At 39.0% G+C, this 21635-nt stretch overlaps 1 protein-coding gene across 1 annotated transcript in view; it reads left to right on the top strand.

Moving 5' to 3' along the window:
* The window catches only part of znf407 (zinc finger protein 407), a 302639-nt gene that overhangs the window by 107631 nt on the left and 173373 nt on the right, over positions 1-21635 (top strand). Inside the window, exon 5 of the mRNA XM_061916333.1 lies at positions 15318-15392. Within this exon, the coding sequence (XP_061772317.1) occupies positions 15318-15392 (75 nt within the window). The remainder of the gene's footprint in view (positions 1-15317; positions 15393-21635) is intronic.

Here is a 21635-nt window from a genome sequence, read left to right on the forward strand (position 1 = left end):
ATTTAATCATAATAAGTTTGAAGAAATATTTCACAAATATTCTTTGTCCAAAAAACAGAAGCTAAAATGAAGAATTAAATTAGAATGTATTTATTATTCTTTACAATAAAAAACAATACTTGAACATTGATACAAATTGTCAGGAAAGAAGAGGAAGGAATATAAAAGGTAAAAAGGTATATGTGTTTAAAAATCCTAAAATCATTCTTAAGGTTGTATTTTTTCTCTAAAATTGTCTTTCTGAAAGTTATAAGAAGCAAAGTAAATAAACAAATGAATTTATTTAAACAAGTGAAGACCAAGTCTTTAAAATATGTTCTTGGATTTTCAAATTCAATGTTTATCAATCAATCAATGTTTATTTATATAGCCCCAAATCACAAATGTCTCAAAGGACTGCACAAATCATTACGACTACAACATCCTCGGAAGAACCCACAAAAGGGCAAGGAAAACTCACACCCAGTGGGCAGGGAGAATTCACATCCAGTGGGACGCCAGTGACAATGCTGACTATGAGAAACCTTGGAGAGGACCTCAGATGTGGGCAACCCCTCCCCTCTAGGGGACCGAAAGCAATAGATGTCGATTCAATTTGAGTTTTGTCTCTCTTAGAATCAAAAATGTCGAGCAAAGCGAGACCAGCTTGCTAGTAAATAAATACAATTTAAAAAAAAGAGGCAGCTCACTGGTAAGTGCTGCTAATTGAGCTATTTTTAGAACAGGCCAGCGGGCTACTCATCTGGTTCTTACGGGCTACCTGGTGCCCGCGGGCACCGCATTGGTGATCCCTGCACTAGGCCATTGAGCAGCTGTAATCTATAGACATTTATTTTCTATAGTAAGAATGTAGTCACTTTTAAAATGCTAAACTTTTTGCCAAAGTAATCATATTATAGGAAGGTTGCTTATGACATCACATCCGTTTTTCTTCTCTGCAGCATAATTCACACAATGGTCAACCAGCTTGAGCATAGCATTAAAACAAATGAGAGTGATTGTAAAGTTTGAGCAGAGAATGCCGTATTGTTGTTATTTTCTTGGGTATTCCAATTGTTCGAATACAGAAATAGTAAATAGCTTTTATATAGTCCTAAAAGAAGTGGCTCATAAAAGTAATAGTCAGGAAAAAACGAAAGTGGTTTGAAAGAAATGGCTCTTAAAAATATCACTTTCATCATCTTGTGGAATAAAATCGGACCGTTTGTGTTTAAAGCGATCACTTTGTGAAATATCTGTATGGATATTTGATTTGTTTGAAAAACTTTGTGTGATGCAATCGAGTTTATTCTCAACGATATTAGTAGTGTTTAATAGCAGAACTAAACATAATAAAAGGACAATATATCACATTATTTTTTTTGTTCTTTTGTGGTTGCTATGCCTTAATATAACTACAAAAACTTGGCTGGGCAAATAAACTTAATGATATCTTCGTTTAATCCACCTTATTGTCTTTCTCAATTTTCATACCAGAAACTAAAAGCTCAGTTATTGTGCAGAAAAAACGCTTTATTCGACACTAATGACCACATTATAGCGTTTTTGGTGATATTTGTTAGCATTAAGAAAATATTCTGAATAGTTTTAATAAACTAGATAAATCTCTTGTCGGCTCAACAGTATATACTATATCTTGCTCTCGCTAGCACAGATTCATGTTGAACAGGGACATGTAGAGCGTAATACAGTGGGGCAAAAAAGTATTTAGTCAGCCACCGATTGTGCAAGTTCTCCCACTTAAAATGATGACAGAGGTCTTTAATTTTTATCATAGGTACACTTAAATGTGAGGGACAATCCAATAATTCACATTGTAGGAATTTTAAATAATTTATTTGTAAATTATGGTGGAAAATAAGTATTCGGTCAACCATTCAAAGCTCTCACTGATGGAAGGAGGTTTTGGCTCAAAATGTCACGATACATGGCCCCATTCATTCTTTCCTTAACACGGATCAATCGTCCTGTCCCCTTAGCAGAAAAAAACAGCCCCAAAGCATGATGTTTCCACCCCCAATCACGACAAGTTGAGTTTATTCCAAAAAGTTCTATTTTGGTTTCATCTGACCACATAACATTCTCCCAATCCTCTGCTGTATCATCCATGTATCCATTTTGGTATAAACTCAACTCGTCGTGTTTGGAGGAAGAAGAATACTGAGTTGCATCCCAAGAACACCATACCTACTGTGAAGCATATGGGTGGAAACATCATGCTTTGGGCTGTTTTTCTGCTAAGGGGACAGGACGATTGATCCGTGTTATGGAAATAATGAATGGGGCCATGTATCGCGAGATTTTGAGCCAAAACCTCCTTCCATCAGTGAGAGCTTTGAATGGTTGACCAAATAGTTATTTTCCACCATAATTTACAAAATATTTCTTTAAAATTCCTACAATGTGAATTGCTGGATTTTTTTTTTTCACATTATGTCTCTCACAGTTGAAGTGTACCTATGATGAACATTACAGACCTCTGTCATCATTTTAAGTGGGAAAACTTGCACAATCGGTGGCTGACTAAATACTTTTTTGCCCGACTGTATATAAATAATGAGACAAAACATACTTCACATCATAAAAGCAACTGAAGACATGAATTGTAGTTGAGACTAATATTTGTAGCTGGAAATTAACTGCAAACGTATCTTTTTTCTCATTTGCGTCAAGATCATAGTAACACGGCACTTGTTATGTCAATCTAATAAATTAATTGGTGATGCACGAATAAGTCCTACTTTGTCTTTCACGGATGAATGCCTAATTTTTGGAGACCAGATGATGTGCCCCCAATCTTTTCTTCTCTACATACTGCAAGTGTCAAGTGAAGTGTGGTAGCAGTAATCTTTTGGTGATGATAAATTGTTTAAATATTTCAAAAAATATGTTTCTTAAGAGTGTAGAAATCCACTCCACCCCATTCAAAATATTTTTTTCATGATCACTTTTATATTTGGCTCCAAACCTTTCAAAAAAGGCTTAAATCTGCAATGATGCAGGTAAATAAACAGTAGCTTAATGGGGCATAGACCATCGCTTCAAACCTGGAAGTGCCCAGATGTGCCTCTAGGTCACATGATTGCAACCCACCTATAATTGAAAAGTAATACACATTTCACAGAATCTGCATGCATCAATCTGCAAAGAAAATAAATCTCAAGTGGTCAAATAAAATTAATAATTTTGATCAAAATGTCAGTTTGTTGCCAAATGTATGTTTTCTATAAAAAAAAAAAGGCAACAATGGTTTTACGTGGCAAATGTTTAAGTACAGACAACGTCATCAAGTATTGAGTGAATGAACACATATTGCATTCCGTCATACAGTTCACGCCTGGTGAGATCTCTTCAAACCCAAGGAAACCTGAATTACAAATTACTGCACATCATAGAAATAGTGCAGCAAGCTTTTTTTAAAATACCAACACTGCCAGTGAGGTGCTTTGTAATTTATCCCTTCACGGCTGTTAGCTGCGCTTTGCAACAGTGATTTATTTGGTATAAGAGAAGTTTTGTTTAGGGAGATAATGAGCAGGACTTCTCTTTAATGATTTAACACGGCACAGTGGAATGGAGAGGGGAAAGCACATATATTTGTCATGCCTTTAACTGCTCTGCTGAGAGCTCGGCAAGGAAAGAGGGGAGGAAGGTGTATTAGCAAGAGGGACTAACAACCCTTAACCAGCATTTTTAAATCCTTTTCTGTTATAAAATGTGATTTTCACAGTAACACAAAGCAGTTAGTATGCAATATATTTTTCCTGTAAAATGTTTGTTCCACCATGCCGCAGTTGAATATTGTTTTCATTCATAAAAGTTTATCGTATATATGCTGATTTCACCCAATTTGCCGACTTTTTTGAAACTGTCGGTACCTTGTTTCATTATACACCTCTCCTTTCATCTCGAAACAAAAGACAGTGTTATTTATTCTCTCTTCTTCAGCATTTTTTACGTCCTTAAGATCTGAATACCAAACTAATGCAGTTAATTAGAAAATATAATGAAGCTGAGTAGCCTAATATTCAACATTACAATAATGCTTTGAGCTTTAGGCTTTGTAAATCTGAAACTGCTATCGGCGCATCACGAGAACGACATCAATAATAGATTACTTAATCAATTGCCATTCTCTTGAAGATGGAAATATGCTGTTGGGAGAGGGCTATGTTTTTGTTCTTCATTATCATTTTCCCCCCTTTTTCCCCGTAGCTTGAAAATGTCTGTTTCATCTCACATTAGAGGGTGCACTGCATAAATGCAGGTGGAACTTGCTCTGCCTCTAAATGATCCTTTAATGGAACAGTGTGCACTGATGCTGGAAACTCTATGGGGCGCCGCCACCGTCGATGAGAACTTTGCCTCAATCAGTCCGTCAAGCCCCATCACCTGCCTCAGCAGATGATCCAAACACCCCTTTGGTGAAGCAAAGTGAGCTTTTAATGTACCTCCTCTTAGACTAGAGGACACATGCACATACGTACACACACCCCGAAAAAAACTAAGCATCAGAAATGAGAGGTGTCTGTTTCATTCAGGGGAGTGATGTTGATCACTTGTCAACAAAACACTTTGCCTTCCCTTTTATTTTTATCAAGATCATCTCGGAGTAAATCAAGTGCTTGCTTTGCTCCAGTAAAGACAGGAAAACAAAATCAATTTAGATGTTTTATTTATTTATTTCCTCCCCCTATATCTGTTACATTATTGGGATGTCTCTCTGCACACATCTCTTAAAGGCCTGAGCGATATTGATGCAAAGTCACTTCTTGCTTTCATCAAGCACAGCGACAGCGCCACGAACAGCAGGTTTGCCATTGCTCTAATAGGCTCAAATTTGATGATGCTTATTTATAAATTTGAATCTGATTGATTTCACGGTTATTTTGATTTTTTTTTTTTTTTGGATTAAAAAAATAAACAAAATAAAAACAAAGTGGGGTGGGGCCTAGGCCTAGGGGGAAATTTGTCAAATTGCAGTACAGATTTGTAAAATAGTATGTGTGGTTGAATATTTTTGTTTAGTTTTACTATTAAATAAAACATTATTTTAAAGAAAATTTAAATTCAGGGTATATGCAGAAATTGCAGATGCATAAGAGGGGCATGGGCCAAAATTAGATATACCAGTAATAATAACCTTGAGCAAAAAGTTCACATAATGCTAAAACATACTTATTTTACTTAGCGTTTCAGATAAACATTTATTTTTATCAATATGATAAAACATAATGACAGTGGAGTATTTGTTTTTAAAATAGATGTAAAACAACTAAGAGATTATTTGAAATACATACTGCGTCGTTTTTAATGTATTTTGTTGTTAAACCTGCAACTCAAGTCATAACATATATTTTCTTTGTAAAAAAAAAAAAAAAAAAAATTGTAAAAATAAATGAAATCATGAAGTTGATCAAAAGATAACAAATACATAATAAAATGACAATTCACACTTCACAAGATTTTTTAAATAATTAAAAATAGGCATTTAAAAGACTTTCTTGTGGTTTACATAACATGTAAATGTCTTTGGTCAGTGTTTTGCATAGATTTGGTTTTACTGACCGTCTCTTCAGGCTGCACCATTTTGTGGGTGATCTCATTTACGTGCTTCCACTTTGACTGCGTCTGTGTCCCGTTAACCATGTTGTAGTTTTTAGTGCTTCCATATACAGTATATTCTACTGATATATATATAAGTTAGAACTATATGCTAATTTTCATTAGAAATGTCAACATGACACAGACAGAGGATGCATCTTCATGTACAAGCCAGTCTACCCCACAACAAGACGATAAAGAAAAATGACTGATCTATTAACTACGACTGAGCTTGGCAGCTCAATAAGTGACTTTGGACTACAATAGCGGACTTTCGCAAAATTCTTTTGGTAAAACTTTACCATTTATGGCAGTATCTGCTGACGTCACCAATTGGAAAAATGTTACACGTTTGGAGAATTCCAAACAGATCCCAAATACACAAAACAGGTCCCAAACAATAACTAAAAAAATTTCCCTGTAAAAATTAACTTGAACATGTTTGGCAAACTTGCTTGCAACTTGTATTTAAGAGTGTTTTGGAGTCTTTAGTGTATTGATGTGTTTTTGTGAATTGTCTACCTTAATTGTAACTTCATGTTAGCGGTCAAATAAAACATCATTATGCGTGTGCCTCTCTTCTTTGCGTCATGTTAGCTCGCTGGTCTCAGCCTTCTTAATTGTATGTCTTCCTACTCACACAAGCAACTTTAGTACGTTGGGTGATCTTCTTCCTTCAAGCCACGGCTGTCTGTACTTTTATGGTTGCTAAACCATTCCCAAACAGTTATTTAGACCAAAAAAAGTTAATTGGACTTGCCTCCTTCAGCTGTGTGCAGGGGGGAGTGGAGGGTGGGGCGGTTGTGTTCCTTTATGTTACAGCGGCTGCAGTTTCAGGCAACCTAAAGGATTTCTTACTTTCACTTTCCCTTATACTGCAGGGACAATATGAAGAAAAATATTTTAGTGGTTTTGAAACTATCACTATTTTATACCACGTATACCTTAAAACTGGTAACCAGTCGATGCATAAGTGGGTATAAAACTTCAGTGGTCCAAATTTGATTATTGCTACGTCTGCAAAATGGCTGGTGTGTTTGGTTCCCTCCGTATTATGATACACAAACCTTGTAGTCTTCAACAGCCAAGGAGCCCCAAACTTATCGAGAGATGGAAGGAGGACACTACTTATACATCTTGTATAAAATTGTGCTTTAAACCAAGGTTTTCAAGGGACCTTGTTTTAGTGCAATACTAGAAATACAAATAATATATTTTTTAAGTCTAATCAACCAAATAATTCACAACCCCACTGATGTGCTAACAGACCACTGTTATAGAACATATTTTAAACTAAGCCTGTAAACTCGGTAGAATCCAGATTTTCTCTGTCCTCATTCATCGGTACCACTGTCAAGATGCAATCACTCTATCAACACATCTTATCTTGTCTCTTCTTGTTCCTGTCTGTTTATATGTCTGTCTGACAACTCATTGCTGCAGGCTTGCTGTCAGCCAAGTGTCAGTGTCTGTTCTTCTGTCAATTCACTTGCCTGTCAAAGTTACCCAGATGAGACATGTCGACTTACCTTCTGTGTTTCCACTTTTAGATGAGAGGTTTATTTAAGAATAAAAAGGTAGAAATCATTAACCAATGATTTGGCGCAAGGGTCTTCGAATACCGCTTCTGTCGAGTATCAGCGCCTCGTAAAAAAGTGGCCTTCTCTGACATTTTTAGATCTTGCCTAGACTCCCGGTATGGTTGATGGATGCTTCCCACCCCTACTAGCAGTGTTACCAACTCTTCAGTAAGGAAAGTAGCTAATGGCTGTCCTTAAAGTTGCTAGATTATGTTATTATCTAATTTGCATAATTGATTGCAATGAATTATGTAGGAGAGGAATACCAATTAAAAAAATGCTAAGTATGATCCGAGCTGTAAGTTAAATGTTCTTCTATCGATTCTTGGCTAGTTTTATTTAAATTTAAATCAATTAAATACTGGAGAGTTAAACTTGATCAAAAGACTGGAGAGTTGTGACATTATTATCATCTATTGACTGGCTCATTAACATAAACGATGGGATTTAGACGTTGCAGTGATTTATTTTAGCGTGACATGACGCTGAAGAAATATTTACATTTATATATTGCTCTTGAAAGCAAGGCACATTTCATTTGCAGTTTGGACTTTGCTGTGTTTGCGCAGTAGCAGCCGAGTGCAGTGGCTTGTTGAGTTACTGTCCTCAACGAGCACCTGCAGTGTGCTTTCTCGCAGAAAAAGTCTCCAATAACACCAGAAAAAGTTGCTAGATTTGTTAGCCAAGTAGGCAACACTGACTCCTCAACCAAAAAAATGGCGAATGAATAAATTTATTTTGTGTCACAATTTTTGTCGAGAATCAGCAACTTGTATATAAAAAATATATATATTTTCTGCCATTTTGGTGTCCTGCCTGAACCCATGATGAGGATGAAAGGGTTTTTTTATTATTTTCCAAACAAAAAAAAAAATGCTGTGTTAAAATAATGTACCACCTATTCTGTCTGAGACTAGGAGATGAGGAACTGTTCCGTGATTTGGCTGACAGAAACAGAGCTTAACGACAGTATTCCTGACTCACCTTTCCAAACTGTTAAACTGTAACTGTTGCGTCATGACCAAAAGTTTAGATCGGGAAAAAAAAACGCAGATGGGGTTTCTGGTTTTATGTCAACAAAAGATTGTGTACAAACAAGGGAGTTATAGGAAGCTACTGCTATGAAGTGAGGTGAAGTAAATTCTATTTATATAGCGCTTTTTCTGTAGTGACTCAAAGCGCTTTACATAGTGAAACCCAATATCTAATTTTCTTTTACATTTAAACCAGTGTGGGTGGCACTGGGAGCAGGTGGGTAAAGTGTCTTGCCTAAGGACACAACGGCAGTGACTAGAATGGCGGAAGCGGGGATTGAACCTGCAACCCTCAAGTTGCTGGCACGACCGCTCTACCAACCGAGCTATCCCGCTCCGATGAGGAAATTCAATTCTTGTTTTTATGTATTCCATTCTCTTTATATCATATTGCTATTACCCTATGCTAATTAAGACCTACTCCATTTATATCCTATTCTATATTAATGGTATTAATTGGGCTAAATCTGGGATCTCAGGTACTACATTTTGTGTTATCTCATGTGTCTATTATGTGCTGGTATAATATAGTTCCTTCCACCCCTGCATAATGACACACGTGTATTGCTTGGATGAATTCTAGCAAGTTACATCAACTTCAGGGTGCATAAATTACATTTAACGTTTTATTTAGATGACCTTTTAACATTTTACTTTTCACATAACATGGCCTATTAGCAGCAAGCAAATATAACCAACAATAGGACAGAGGATAAAGGTTCATCTGAAATTGAATGAAAACATACTTGTTGTTTAGATATGTTCAAAAGGCCAAGAAGGTACACAAAATAAATACAAAACAGCAACATAAATGGAGGAAGATAATATTAATCCAAGCAAATACTGTACATGTTCAGTGGGGCAAAAAAGTATTTAGTCAGCCACCGATTGTGCAAGTTCTCCCACTGAAAATGATGACAGGGGTCTGTAATTTTAATCATAGGTACACTTCAACTGTGAGAGACAGAATGTGAAAAAAAAATACAGCAATTCACATTGTAGGAATTTTAAAGAATTTATTTGTAAATTATGGTGGAAAATAAGTATTTGGTCAACTATTCAAAGCTCTCGCTGATGGAAGGAGGTTTTGGCTCAAAATCTCACGATACATGGCCCCATTCATTCTTTCCTTAACACGGATCAGTCGTCCTGTCTCCTTAGCAGAAAAACAGCCCCAAAGCATGATGTTTCCACCCCCATGCTTCACAGTAGATATGGTGTTCTTGGGATGCAACTCAGTATTCTTCTTCCTCCAAACACGACGAGTTGAGTTTATACCAAAAAGTTCTATTTTGGTTTCATCTAACCACATGACATTCTCCCAATCCTCGGCTGTATCATCCATGTATCCATTTTGGTATAAACTCAACTCGTCGTGTTTGGAGGAAGAAGAATACTGAGTTGCATCCCAAGAACACCAAACCTACTGTGAAGCATGGGGGTGGAAACATCATGCTTTGGGGCTGTTTTTTCTGTTAAGGGGACAAGACGATTGATCCGTGTTAAGGAAATAATGAATGGGGCCATGTATCGTGAGATTTTAAGCTAAAATCTCCTTCCATAAGTGAGATCTTTGAATGGTTGACCAAATACTTATTTTCCACCATAATTTACAAATAAATTATTTAAATTTCCTACAATGTGAATTCCTGGATTTTTTTTCACATTCTGTCTCTCACAGTTGAAGTGTTCCTATGATGAAAATTACAGACCTCTGTCATCATTTTAAGTGGGAGAACTTGCACAATCGGTGGCTGACTAAATACTTTTTTGCTCCACTGTATATGCTGTGGATGTTTAGTTTGTGTCAGAGAAAGATAAAAGTTAGAGGAAGATAGACATAAAGGAACATAACTGATAGTGAGAGAGGGGTGTGCAAAGAGGGGCAGCTACCTGCTGCTGATGGCGGTCCGAGTCAGTGAGGGATGGAGGGTGATCCAGCTGTGACATTAAAGCAGCAGGTGGAGGCCATCATTAGGACAGGCACAGGAGGCTGTGGATGAGCCTGCACACAGTCATTTCTTTTGGGCCCAGCAGACCATTTCAAAATGTTCTATTTATGTTTGATGCTTCTCCTCAAGATCTGTTGCAACCCAGTGGTAAAACTTTGGCGCTGAATGCTACTGTCTTTTCTACATCATGGCAGCTCGCAACTTCAAGACAAGGTTTAGCACCTCCACTTAGTTTTGAAATTTAGTTTAATTTATCCATCCATCCATTTTCTGCCGCTTATTCCCGTTTGGGGTCGCGGTCGCGGGGGGCGCTGGCGCCTATCTCAGCTACAATCGGGCGGAAGGCGGCGTACACCCTGGACAAGTCGCCACCTCATCGCAGGGCCAACACAGATAGACAGACAACATTCACATTCACATTCACACACTAGGGCCAATTTAATGTTGCCAATCAACCTATCCCCAGGTGCATGTCTTCGGAAGTGGGAGGAAGCCGGAGTACCCGGAGGGAACCCACACATTCACGGGGAGAACATGCAAACTCCACACAGAAAGATCCCGAGCCTGGATTTGAACCAAGGACTGCAGGACCTTCGTATTGTGAGGCAGACGCACTAACCCCTCTGCCGCCGTGAAGCCCTAGTTTAATTTAGTTCTCCAAAAATCTTGAAAGAAGACTTGATGAATGCAATCCATCCTTCACTTCCCTACATGTGTCTTGGCTAAAAGTAAAATGAAAAAGTTGGCATGCCTTGTGCACAACACTCCGGTGTGAGTGCGATTTTGGGGTTAGACAACAATATATCTAAGCCAAATGGTGCTTGGGGCTTTTTCTTAGATCTTCCTTCGCTTCTAGACTTGTAGATGAGCCTATCGAGGAACACCATTAGTCAAATGAAGTTGTTTGTATCAGAAATTGACACGCTATCTCTTCATCGTCAGCCGGTGGGAGGGAAAAGAGAGAGAAAGATTGTAAGTGTGGGTAATTGAGCCGTGTCTCCCCTGCTTATCGGTAAAGCTGCGGCACGTCACGGACCTAACGAGCTGTGGCGCTGCGATTAGTCTGAAGGGAGAGTTGAACGTGAAACACCACAGCCTCTGTCTTTCTCTTTTCATATCTGCAATGGATATTATGAGCCTCCCTAGAGGGCAGAGGCACAGCCTTATTAGCTCATTTCATGGGGGGTAGGAGAGAATTGATATGAATGAATGGCATGTTAAAGTATCCCTTTGTTACAGTAACCATCAAGGCTGATGGTTCAGGTTGATCATGCAGCCCAAAGCAGCTGGACAACAAGCTGAGGCCTTGACCTGGATGGTAGCAGATATACTCAAAGCAGGGGTCTCAATACAAATGCATTTCCCTTTTAAGGGAATATGCAATGATTAATTGCATACGCAGTATGCATGATTGGGTACAGGAACAGGAATCTCTATCAGCACCTGTTATAGAGTATCATATATTTTCTGTATTGTACAAAACATGATATGCTATTTGATCATTTGCTAATACTTGAATCGTTCCTTGTTAAAAGCATTTATTGTACATTTCTGATGTGTTTTCAGACCGTGTGCGTCTGTCGAGCTTGTGCAAAGATCACCCACAGGGCATTTGTCAGCGCTATTCTGGGATTTATCTTGTAGAAAAGGCAAAGATGAGATCTCACAACATGCCAGTTTGATTCGTACCCCTCTCTATCAAAGACTGCTAATTAAAATCATATTTTGCATATGACTTGTCTTTCATGCACGTATGTAAATTGTCTCTGTTGCCTTTCAGCACTCTGTAATTAGGTTTATGAAGGACAGCTGTAATACATAATTAACTGAGATGTTTGCGATATAATTTTTTCTTATTTTCATCACTGAACACGATGACTTAAGCAAACATGGAGTGTACCAAGGTCTTGCTTTTATTTTCCTCTTAGTTGTATTGATGCCTTCTTTTTACCAGCACCTGCTCCGATATGCATTAATTATGCTGTTTGTTTCATTATGAATGAGGCCATCTATCGAGGCATTTTTAGATGCTCATGTATTCTTAGTATTTTCAAGTTTGTCAGTCTCCGTGTTTTGAGTACACAAGATTCAGAAATAGTCACTCCCAATAACTGTCTCCCAGTTTGACTTAAAGGCAACGTCCCAGATGGATTGAGTTAGACATGGATTGAGAGAAAATGTAGCATGATTATAACGAGGCAAAACAGTGAAAAATGTTTGAATATTAATATGGTGGTGTTACTTAGCATATGCCTCGGGGTCTGTGTTTGGGGCATAGTGGGGCATAGTGTGTTTGCATGTGTGTGTCCAAATGTCTTTGGGTAAGTTCAATCTGACATGGGCACATTAATGCTGAAATAATTACGCTCTTTGTCAATGACAGACTGGCTCCAAAAGCATAATAGCAAAACAGAGTGGCTCACCACAGAAAAAAAAAAAAAATAATGATCGAGTCAGAGTATGGAAAAGTGAAAAGAATTGAAAGGAGCACAGTACAGGAGGACCAATGTTTTCTTAGTGATGGTACCAACCGCGTGAGGGGCGTGACTGTCCCTCCCTCGGCCTCTTTTATGTAGCTCTACCCTCAGTTCTCATATGTGGTCATTGTCTCTATGCTGCACAATAATTGGAAGTGATGGGTGCTAAATAAAAAGGCCAGGAGATGAAAACACTGTGGAAGCAGCTCGGATGTCTGAGTATTTAGTCCTGTCATCCATTCATTATGTTTTCATGTGCTGTTTAGGAGACACAATAAACTCAACAAAGTCATAACATGGGGGTTGCTGTGCACCTATTGACATCTCAGGATTTAATACTTGGTATGCATGCCACTGGATGTACTCCAGATCCATGAGCTTTTTTAGGTTGTGTGCATATGTGCACAGTTTTGTAACGTGAATGGGTTTAGGCCAGGGGCGCTCACACTTTTTCTGCAGGTGAGCTACTTTTTAATTGACCAAGTCGAGGAGATCTACCTCATTCCTATTTATAATTTATATGTATTTATTTATGAAAGAGACATTTTTGTTAACAAGTTAATGGTGTTTAATGATAATACAAGCATGTTTAACACACATAGATTCCTTTCTTTCATGAAGACAAGAATATAAGTTGGTGTATTTGATTCTGATGACTTGCATTGATTGGAATTGGACAGTGGTGCTGATAACGTCCGCATTTTCAAATGGAGGAAAAAAAAAGTCCTCCTTTCTGTCCAATACCACATGAAAGTGGCTGGATTTGGCATCTCATTTGTCCAACTTGCATACTCGTTTTTAAACACTTTGTTATGAGAGTAGCATATGTGTGTGGCCCTTTAATGTCTGGCAGCAGGTGAGTGACGTCAGTGAGTGTGTGGGTGGGCAAGCAAGTGAGAAAGCTGTCGCTGAGGGCGGGGGAGAAATACATTGGCTTCAAACTCCGTAGCTTGCTAGCTTGTGCACGCTAGCTTTCTGAGACTCTTATTTTGTTAGCACAGGCAGGATGAAACAGGTCCTTTATGGTGAAGACAGGAACTGTGCAGTCGGTCTTTAGAGTTTTGACAGTAGGTACGGAGTCTCTAGAAATAAAATGTGTTTCTCTGCGTCCGCCCTGTTAGTGATTTTTTTCTTAAATATGAGCTCGCAGCAGCCAGCGTCATCTCACAAGATCCTCGGGTGCTGAGAATGTCAAACAACCGACGAAAGTGAAGTCTTGGTATGATTGATGATTGCTCATTTTTATGTATATTTTTTAATGCCTGGCTTGAGATCGACTGACACACCCTCCGAGATCGACCGGTTGCTCGCGATCGACGTAATGCCCACCCCTGGTTTAGGCTAACCACCCCAAAGTTATATTGATCGTTTTGTAGGGCACAATGAGGTGTGTGAGAAATTACAAGTCAATTCCAATTACCGGGTCAAACCTTGGGGTTTGATAACAGCGCCAAGACGTTGCGTATTTGTCAGAAAACTAATATCACAGGCTATACAGTAGAGATGCATTTTTGACAAATGTTCACCCTTTGACGTGCTGTAGTTTACGAGTTGAAAAGTGCGCATAAATAAATGCATACGATTTCTGTTTTTGCAGGTACCGGTAGTTTCCACTGCTCAAAAATGTTTAGTTTAGGAAAGTTTGCAGAACATTTATTAGATTAACCTACCTTTTTTTTACATGTACTAGAGATGCGCGGTTTGCGGTCTCATCCGCAGAGTTCGCGGATAAACCGCGGGTCGGGCGGTTGACATGACGAAAAAATAGATTTTAATTAGATTCAGGCGGGTGGCGGTTGAACCATCCGGAAATATTTGATATACATGGTTCTGGGATCGGTATCCTTGGCCATTCAAAGAGCCATTTAAGACCCGTGTCATAAAGCGAAGAAGACAATAGGAGACGCTATTATTCTCTTGAATGACTGCCGGCAGTCACCCAGATAATAAGTATTAGGGCGTGCTTTGAAGCCATTGGCTTTGTCGCCTTCTACAACATGTACGATCTGCTTGTCAGTCCAGCATCATGTTGTGTGTGGCTTCCGCAGCAACACGCACACGACTGCAAGGCATACTGGGTGACACAGAGTACATTAATGGTTGTGATATAAACATTTTTAACACTCTTAGTACGACAAACATATTTCGGGAGATCATCCTCACAGTAACACAACATAAACGCAAAACAACAAATACCCAGAATCCTTTGTATTCATGATACTTCCTGACTACAATCTTGTATGTGTGATTGTGGAAGCTGCACACAACATGTTGCCGGACCAACAATCGGTTCGTACATGTTGTTGAAGGTGTCTAAGGCAATGGCTTCACAGCGCGCCCATATTTTTGTCATCAGGATGAACGCTATTGGATAGTCGCAAGAACGTTAGCTGCTCCAATTGTCTTCATTACTCTGTGAAACAGGTTTAAATAGCTCTGTTAGTGGTAAAGGCGGCCAACCTCTGATGTATTTCAGTGGGCGGTTGGGCGGGTACGGTCCTGATAAAATGTTGGTTTGGGTGGACGGCGGGTGGATGACGACTTTGGTGATGCGGTTGCGGATGATATAATTGCCTATTCGCGCATCTCTAACATGTACAAACATTTTGCTAATGCTGTCTGGATAATTCATTCCTTTATTTTTCTTTGTGTTTTGTATGTTTATTAAAGATGGGCGTTCGTGATGAAGAAACACCTCAGCACCCACCTGCTTGGAAAACATGGAATCGGCCAGCGTAAAGAAAGGTAAAGCTTGCAGAATATTTTATTTTCAACTTCCCCCTCAATTTCATGTGAACAAAAACACAATTTGCACTTCTGTTAAATGCCCTTCCATCTGTCTCAATGGTCATCGTCCTACCCTTTTTTTTGTGTCAAACATCTGGTTCTTTTCACCATTTTACCTCCTGCTCTCTCTTAAATTTAGGATGAATGTTGTTTTCCTTACTACCGGTAGTTCTGTCTTTGTAGAAAAATGTGTTTTTGTGTATGTGTAATGTCTGCAGCTCTGTCTCTGAAGTTGAACTATGCGCTTAAAGGCCTACTGAAACCCACTACTACCAACCACGCAGTCTGATAGTTTATATATCAATGATGAAATATTAACATTGCAAAACATGCCAATACGGCCTTTTTAGTTTACTAAATTGCAATTTGAAATTTCCCGGGAGTTTTTTCTTGAAAACGTCGCGTAATGATGACGTGTACGCTTGACGTCACGGGCTGTTAGGAATATGAGCACTGCGCACACACACAGCTAAAAGTCGTCTGCATTTACGGCATAATTACACAGTATTTTGGAGATCTGTGTTGCTGAATCTTTTGCAATTTGTTCAATTAATATTGGAGGAGTCAAAGTAGAAAGATGGAGTTGGGAAGCTTTAGCCTTTAGGTACACAAAAACACGGTGATTCCTTGTTTAAAATGCAGGTTTCGGTGAGAAATTGTGGTTAAAAAGTCGCTTCCTACCGGATTTCAGCTGAAGTTGTGCCGCCCATAAAGCTGCCGTCGACTTTTCTGAGACACTGTGCGTCAACACCTGGCCATGGACGTACACTTCCGACTATCGGGTAATGTTAAACTCACTAAAATACTAACAACACAATAGAAAGATAAGGGATTTCCCAGAATTATCCTAGTAAATGTCTTTAAAAACATCTGAATCCGTCTCAATGCAATCACGTTTTTTTTTTTTAACTTGTTTTTTTTTTTCTAGTCCGTCGCTATCAATATCCTCAAACACAAATCTTTCATCCTCGCTCAAATTAATGGGGAAATTGTCGTTTTCTCGGTCCAAATAGCTTTTTTTGTTGGAGGCTCCCATTAAAATCAATGTGAATATGTGAGGAGCCATCAACATGTGACGTCATCGTCTGCGACTTCCGGTAGAGGCAGGACTTTTCTCTTAGCACCGAAAGTTGCGAACTTTATCGTGGATGTTTTTTACTAAATCCTTTCAGCAAAAATATGGCAATATCGCGAAATGATCAAGTATGACACATAGAATGGACCTGCTATCCCCGTTTTAAATAAGAAAATCTCATTTCAGTAGGCTTTTAATGTGTATGTTTCTTTCTATGTGAAAAGGATGAGGTAGACTTATTTAGTCCAACCACATCGCCCACCTACTACCCTCTTGGCAATCCAAAAGTAGAAGCTAAACATTGTTATAGGCATTACTATAGAAACAGAGCTCCATTTTCATTACTCATAAGTCAAAATTGCTGTTGATAAGAAAGTGTAGATTTAGACAAGGGCTGTCAAACAAATTTTAGATGGGGGCCACATGGAGAAAAATCTTCTCCCAAGTGGGCCAGACTGGTAAAATCACGGCACGATAACTTAAAAATAAAGACAACTTCAGATTTTTTTCTTTGTTTAGAAATAGAACAAGCACATTCTGAAAATGTACAACTCATAATGTTGTTGGGTTTTTTTTTACACTTGCATGTTGCTGTTAATGGTATTCTATCTTTATTTCTTATTTATACTTTCTGAATAAATAAGTCAACTGGTGTTAATTATCAATCTGTCATGATAAAAAAATAATATTAAAATCCAATCATAGGATGGGCTTCACGGTGGGAAAGGGTTTAGTGCGTCTGCCTCACAATATGAAGGTCCTGAGTAGTCCTGGGTTCAATCCCGGGCCCGGGATCTTTCTGTGTGGAGTTTGCATGTCCTCCCAATGAACGCGTGGGTTCCCTCCGGGTACTCCGGCTACCTCCCACTTCCAAAGACATGCACCTGGGGATAGGGTGATTGGCAACACTAAATGGGCCCTAGTGTGTGAATGTGAGTGTGAATGTTGTCTATTTGTGTTGGCCCTGCGATGAGGTGGCGACTTGTCCAGGGTGTACACCGCCTTCCGCCCGATTGTAGCTGAGATAGGCACCAGCGCCCCCCGCGACCTCAAAGGGAATAAGTGGTAGGAAATGGATGGATGGAAATTATAGGATGTCATTTATGTAGTTTGCTCATTTTCCTCGACTGGTGCATTAACGCCGTGTGGTTTATTTTTTTTTCACATACGTAGCAAACAATACAAAGAGTTGTTGTTGCGACATCTAGTGGACACATTTAGAACAGCAGTTTTTTTCATTAAAACAATTCGGCTAATTTTTATACTTAGCAAACTCATTTCGCGGGCCAGGTCAAACCTGTTTGCGGGCCTGATCCGGCCCGCGGGCCGTACGTTTGACACCCCTGATTTAGACATTTCTGAAATATTCTATATATTTTAGATATTTGTGATGTCTATGATTAGTCCACAGCTAAAGTATGTATCTACTTGGCATTTTAATCTTTGTAAGTAAATTGAACAATGTTGTACTTTTGGTATAGAGAAGGTTCCGATGCATGATTTGCATAGCTATTCTACTTGGGACACACCTTCTCATTCAATGTGTTTTTTTATTTTCATTACTATTTACATTGTAGATGGTCACTGAAGGCATCAAAACTATGAATGAACACATGTGGAGATACTGTATGTACTTAACAAAACCAGGTAAAATAACTGAAAGCATGTTTTGAATTCCAGTTTATTCAAAATAGCCACCCTTTGCTCTGAATACTTTTCCACAAACTCTTGGCATTCCCTCGATGAGCTTCAAGAGATAGTCACCTGAAATGGTTTTCACTTCACAGGTGTGCTCGAAGCCCACTGAGAGATTGCCAAGAGTGTGCAAAGCAGTAATCAGAGCAAAGGGTGGCTATTTTGAAGGAACTACAATATAAAACATGTTTTCAGTTATTTCACCTTTTTTGTTAAGTACATAACTCCACATGTGTTCATTCATAGTTTTGATGCCTTCAGTGACTATCTACAATGTAAATAGTCATGAAAACTTTTGGCCTGTATAGTATGTAGATAACCAGTTTGTTTCTTGAAAAATTGTAGTTTGGCAAGTGGGATTTAATGGCATCTTCACATTTTAGGTGTATACAATGGCAACAGTGTAAAAATAATATTTTACCTGGAAACTCCAAATCGTTCTCGTACGAATATGTTTATGCAGATAAGTACATAATCTATGCCTCAACCTGACTTACATAAACATTATTTTTGTTTCAAATCGACTTTCTTAGCTAACTTGTGTATCATTTTGGCTCATTTAAAGGCCTACTGAAACCCACTACTACCGACCACACAGTCTGATAGTTTATATATTAATGATGAAATATTAACATTGCAACACATGCCAATACGGCCTTTTTAGTTTACTAAATTGCAATTTTAAATTTCGCGCAAAATATCCTGTTGAAAACGTCAGTATGATGACGCGTGCGCGTGACGTCTCGGATTGTAGCGGACATTTTTTTCCGCCCCGATCCCAGCTATAAGTAGTCTGCTTTAATCACATAATTACACAGTATTCTGGACATCTGTGTTGCTGAATCTTTTGCAATTTGTTCAATTAATAATGGAGACTACAAAGAAGAACGATGTAAGTTGGAAGCGGTGTATTGCAGCTGCCTTTATCAAACACAAACACAGCCTGTTTCCTTGTTTACATTCCCGAAGGTTAAGCTTTACTATGGAACAGAGCGGTCAAGCGAACATGGTTCCCGACCACATGTCAACCAGCAGGTTTAGGTGAGAACATTGTGGTAATAAGTTGGCTCTTACCGTAGACATGAGCGGACCTTGCGTCGCTCATCGTGCACCTGTCAAAGAGGCAGCTGCGGACTGTCTTGCCTCCTCCGACCGGCCGCCCCTGTACGTGGAATGCTTCCACCGTGGAAGAGGGGAAAAAAAGCTCATTCCAGCCCGACCGGCTGCCTTCGCTTCGCCTTGTCGAGAAACGTGGCTTCCCTCAGAGACACTGGCAGTCACCACCCCCGTAGCCACACCCTTCTGACTTTCATGTACGACTATATAATCTCACTACAACACTAGTAACACACTAAGCAGATAAGGGATTTTCCAGAATAATCCCAGTAAATGTGTCTAATAACATCTGAATCGCTCCCACTGCCCTTTTCTATTTTTTTTTATTTTTTATTTTTTTAGTCCTTCACTCTCACTATCCTCATCCATGAATTTTTTATCCTTGCTTAATTTAATGGGAAAATCGTTGTTTTCTCGGTCCGAATAGCTCTCGCTGCTGGTGGCCATCATTGTAAACAATGTGAGGAGCTCCACAACCCGTGACGTCACGCGCACATCGTCTGCTACTACTTACGGTAGTAGCAAACCAAAAGTGGCGAACTTTATCGTCGATGTTCTCTACTAAATCCTTTCAGCAAAAATATGGCAATTTCGCAAAATGATCAAGTATGACACATAGAATGGACCTGCAATCCCCGTTTGAATAGGAAAATCTCATTTCAGTAGGCCTTTAAGTCTTTGCTGTATTTTTATACCAAAAGTTAGCACACGCACCAACTTACACAACCAATGCATACATCCATGTACATTATTGCAAATAATGTTGAACCCCACCACATAGTCCTGAATAAGATCACCAGTTTTAGCCTTGCCCTTTTTTTATACTCCTTGTATCAGATCTTTTATCCTACTGCACCCTTGAATGCCATCCAAAGGTGCACACACAGGCATGTATTCCCTGCTGGTAAAGATCGATCACCAGGTTTAGTGTATTTAAACCTGTAAAGCACAGTGTCATCATTTTACTGACAGTTCTGCACACAGGCTTTATCTCATCATTAATTAACCGTCATATTTTCAAGGTGTGCATCTTAATTAGCACAAGGGCATCGGGTGTATACTGAGGACTATTAAATGGAGCAAATTTGGGTCAATGTAGGAATGTGATGCATGAAAAGACAAAGGATGGAGGTTAAAATAGGGAAAATGAGAGGGAAGTATGACATGAGACACTAAAAAGAGAATACACAATGAATTTGTGTGTGTTTATATGTGTGTCTGTACATTGTGGAGAATACAATTATTTGATCCCCTGCTGCTTTTGTATGTTTACACCCTGACAAAGACATGGGCAGGCAATACATTTTTGTTACCTTTATTACAGACAGAATATCACGAAAAGGATCATAGGGAATAAAAAGAAACATTTATTATAGGTTTCCCCCAATCATTCCCAGGTGTTTATTGGTCTTTCTCTGGCCCGTACATGTTCCTTCCTGAACAATGGGACTTTGTGGACACTGCAAAATCTCATTTTACTACAGCAAAGTGTGTCACCTATGGTTTTATTGGTGACTGTGGCTCCAGCTCTCCTGAGGTCATTAACAAGCTATTTTTGCAATTTTGGGCTGATCACACATTTTTCTCAGAATTAGCCTTACCCCATGAGGTAAGATCTTGCATGGAGCTCCAAACCTTATTATTTTGTATTTTGTCAATTTTCTAATTATTGCGCCAATGGTGATTTGGTTCTATTAAGCTTCCTGCTGAAGGGACTGGACTCATTTGTGTGCTTCATTGGACATAAGCGGTCTGTTGGGGTCAAAAGACTCAGTCAAACACAAACTATTTCCTAATTTCCTTTTTTGATATGCTGGCTTTCTTTGTTAAAAGTAACCTACCACACACAATATGGAATGGCCATGTCTTTGTAAAAGGGCAAGCTATCATCAGCACAAGATCAAAAAATTATTCCCCCCACTGTAAGTGTTGCCATGCAGACATTTGTAGGTTCCAATGTGACATGACTGTCTGGATGATTGATAACTGCACGGGTTTTGAAAATCCAAACCAGAAGACTCGGACACTCGCAGAGGGGAAAATTGTATGTTTGTATGTGTGCGGGGCGGTATCTAAACTAGCAACTGGGGACCACTGAGGGGGTGGGTTTAGAGGCGATGAGGATTGTTATGGGGGGGAGCCAATAGTACACATATGCTGGCTGGCAGGCGGTGGAAAGATGGATTGCGGTAGGACACTGTCAAAGAAGCAGTTTCATCACCATCTCTATGGCTCTGTTCACCTGATATTTTTAGAACACTGGGAGATCCTTTAGTCAAAGAAAAAGAGGATGTTGTACAAAAGGAGGATGATAG

This window comes from Nerophis ophidion, linkage group LG11 (genome assembly GCF_033978795.1).
Source record: "Nerophis ophidion isolate RoL-2023_Sa linkage group LG11, RoL_Noph_v1.0, whole genome shotgun sequence".
Taxonomy (NCBI): Eukaryota; Metazoa; Chordata; class Actinopteri; order Syngnathiformes; family Syngnathidae; genus Nerophis; species Nerophis ophidion.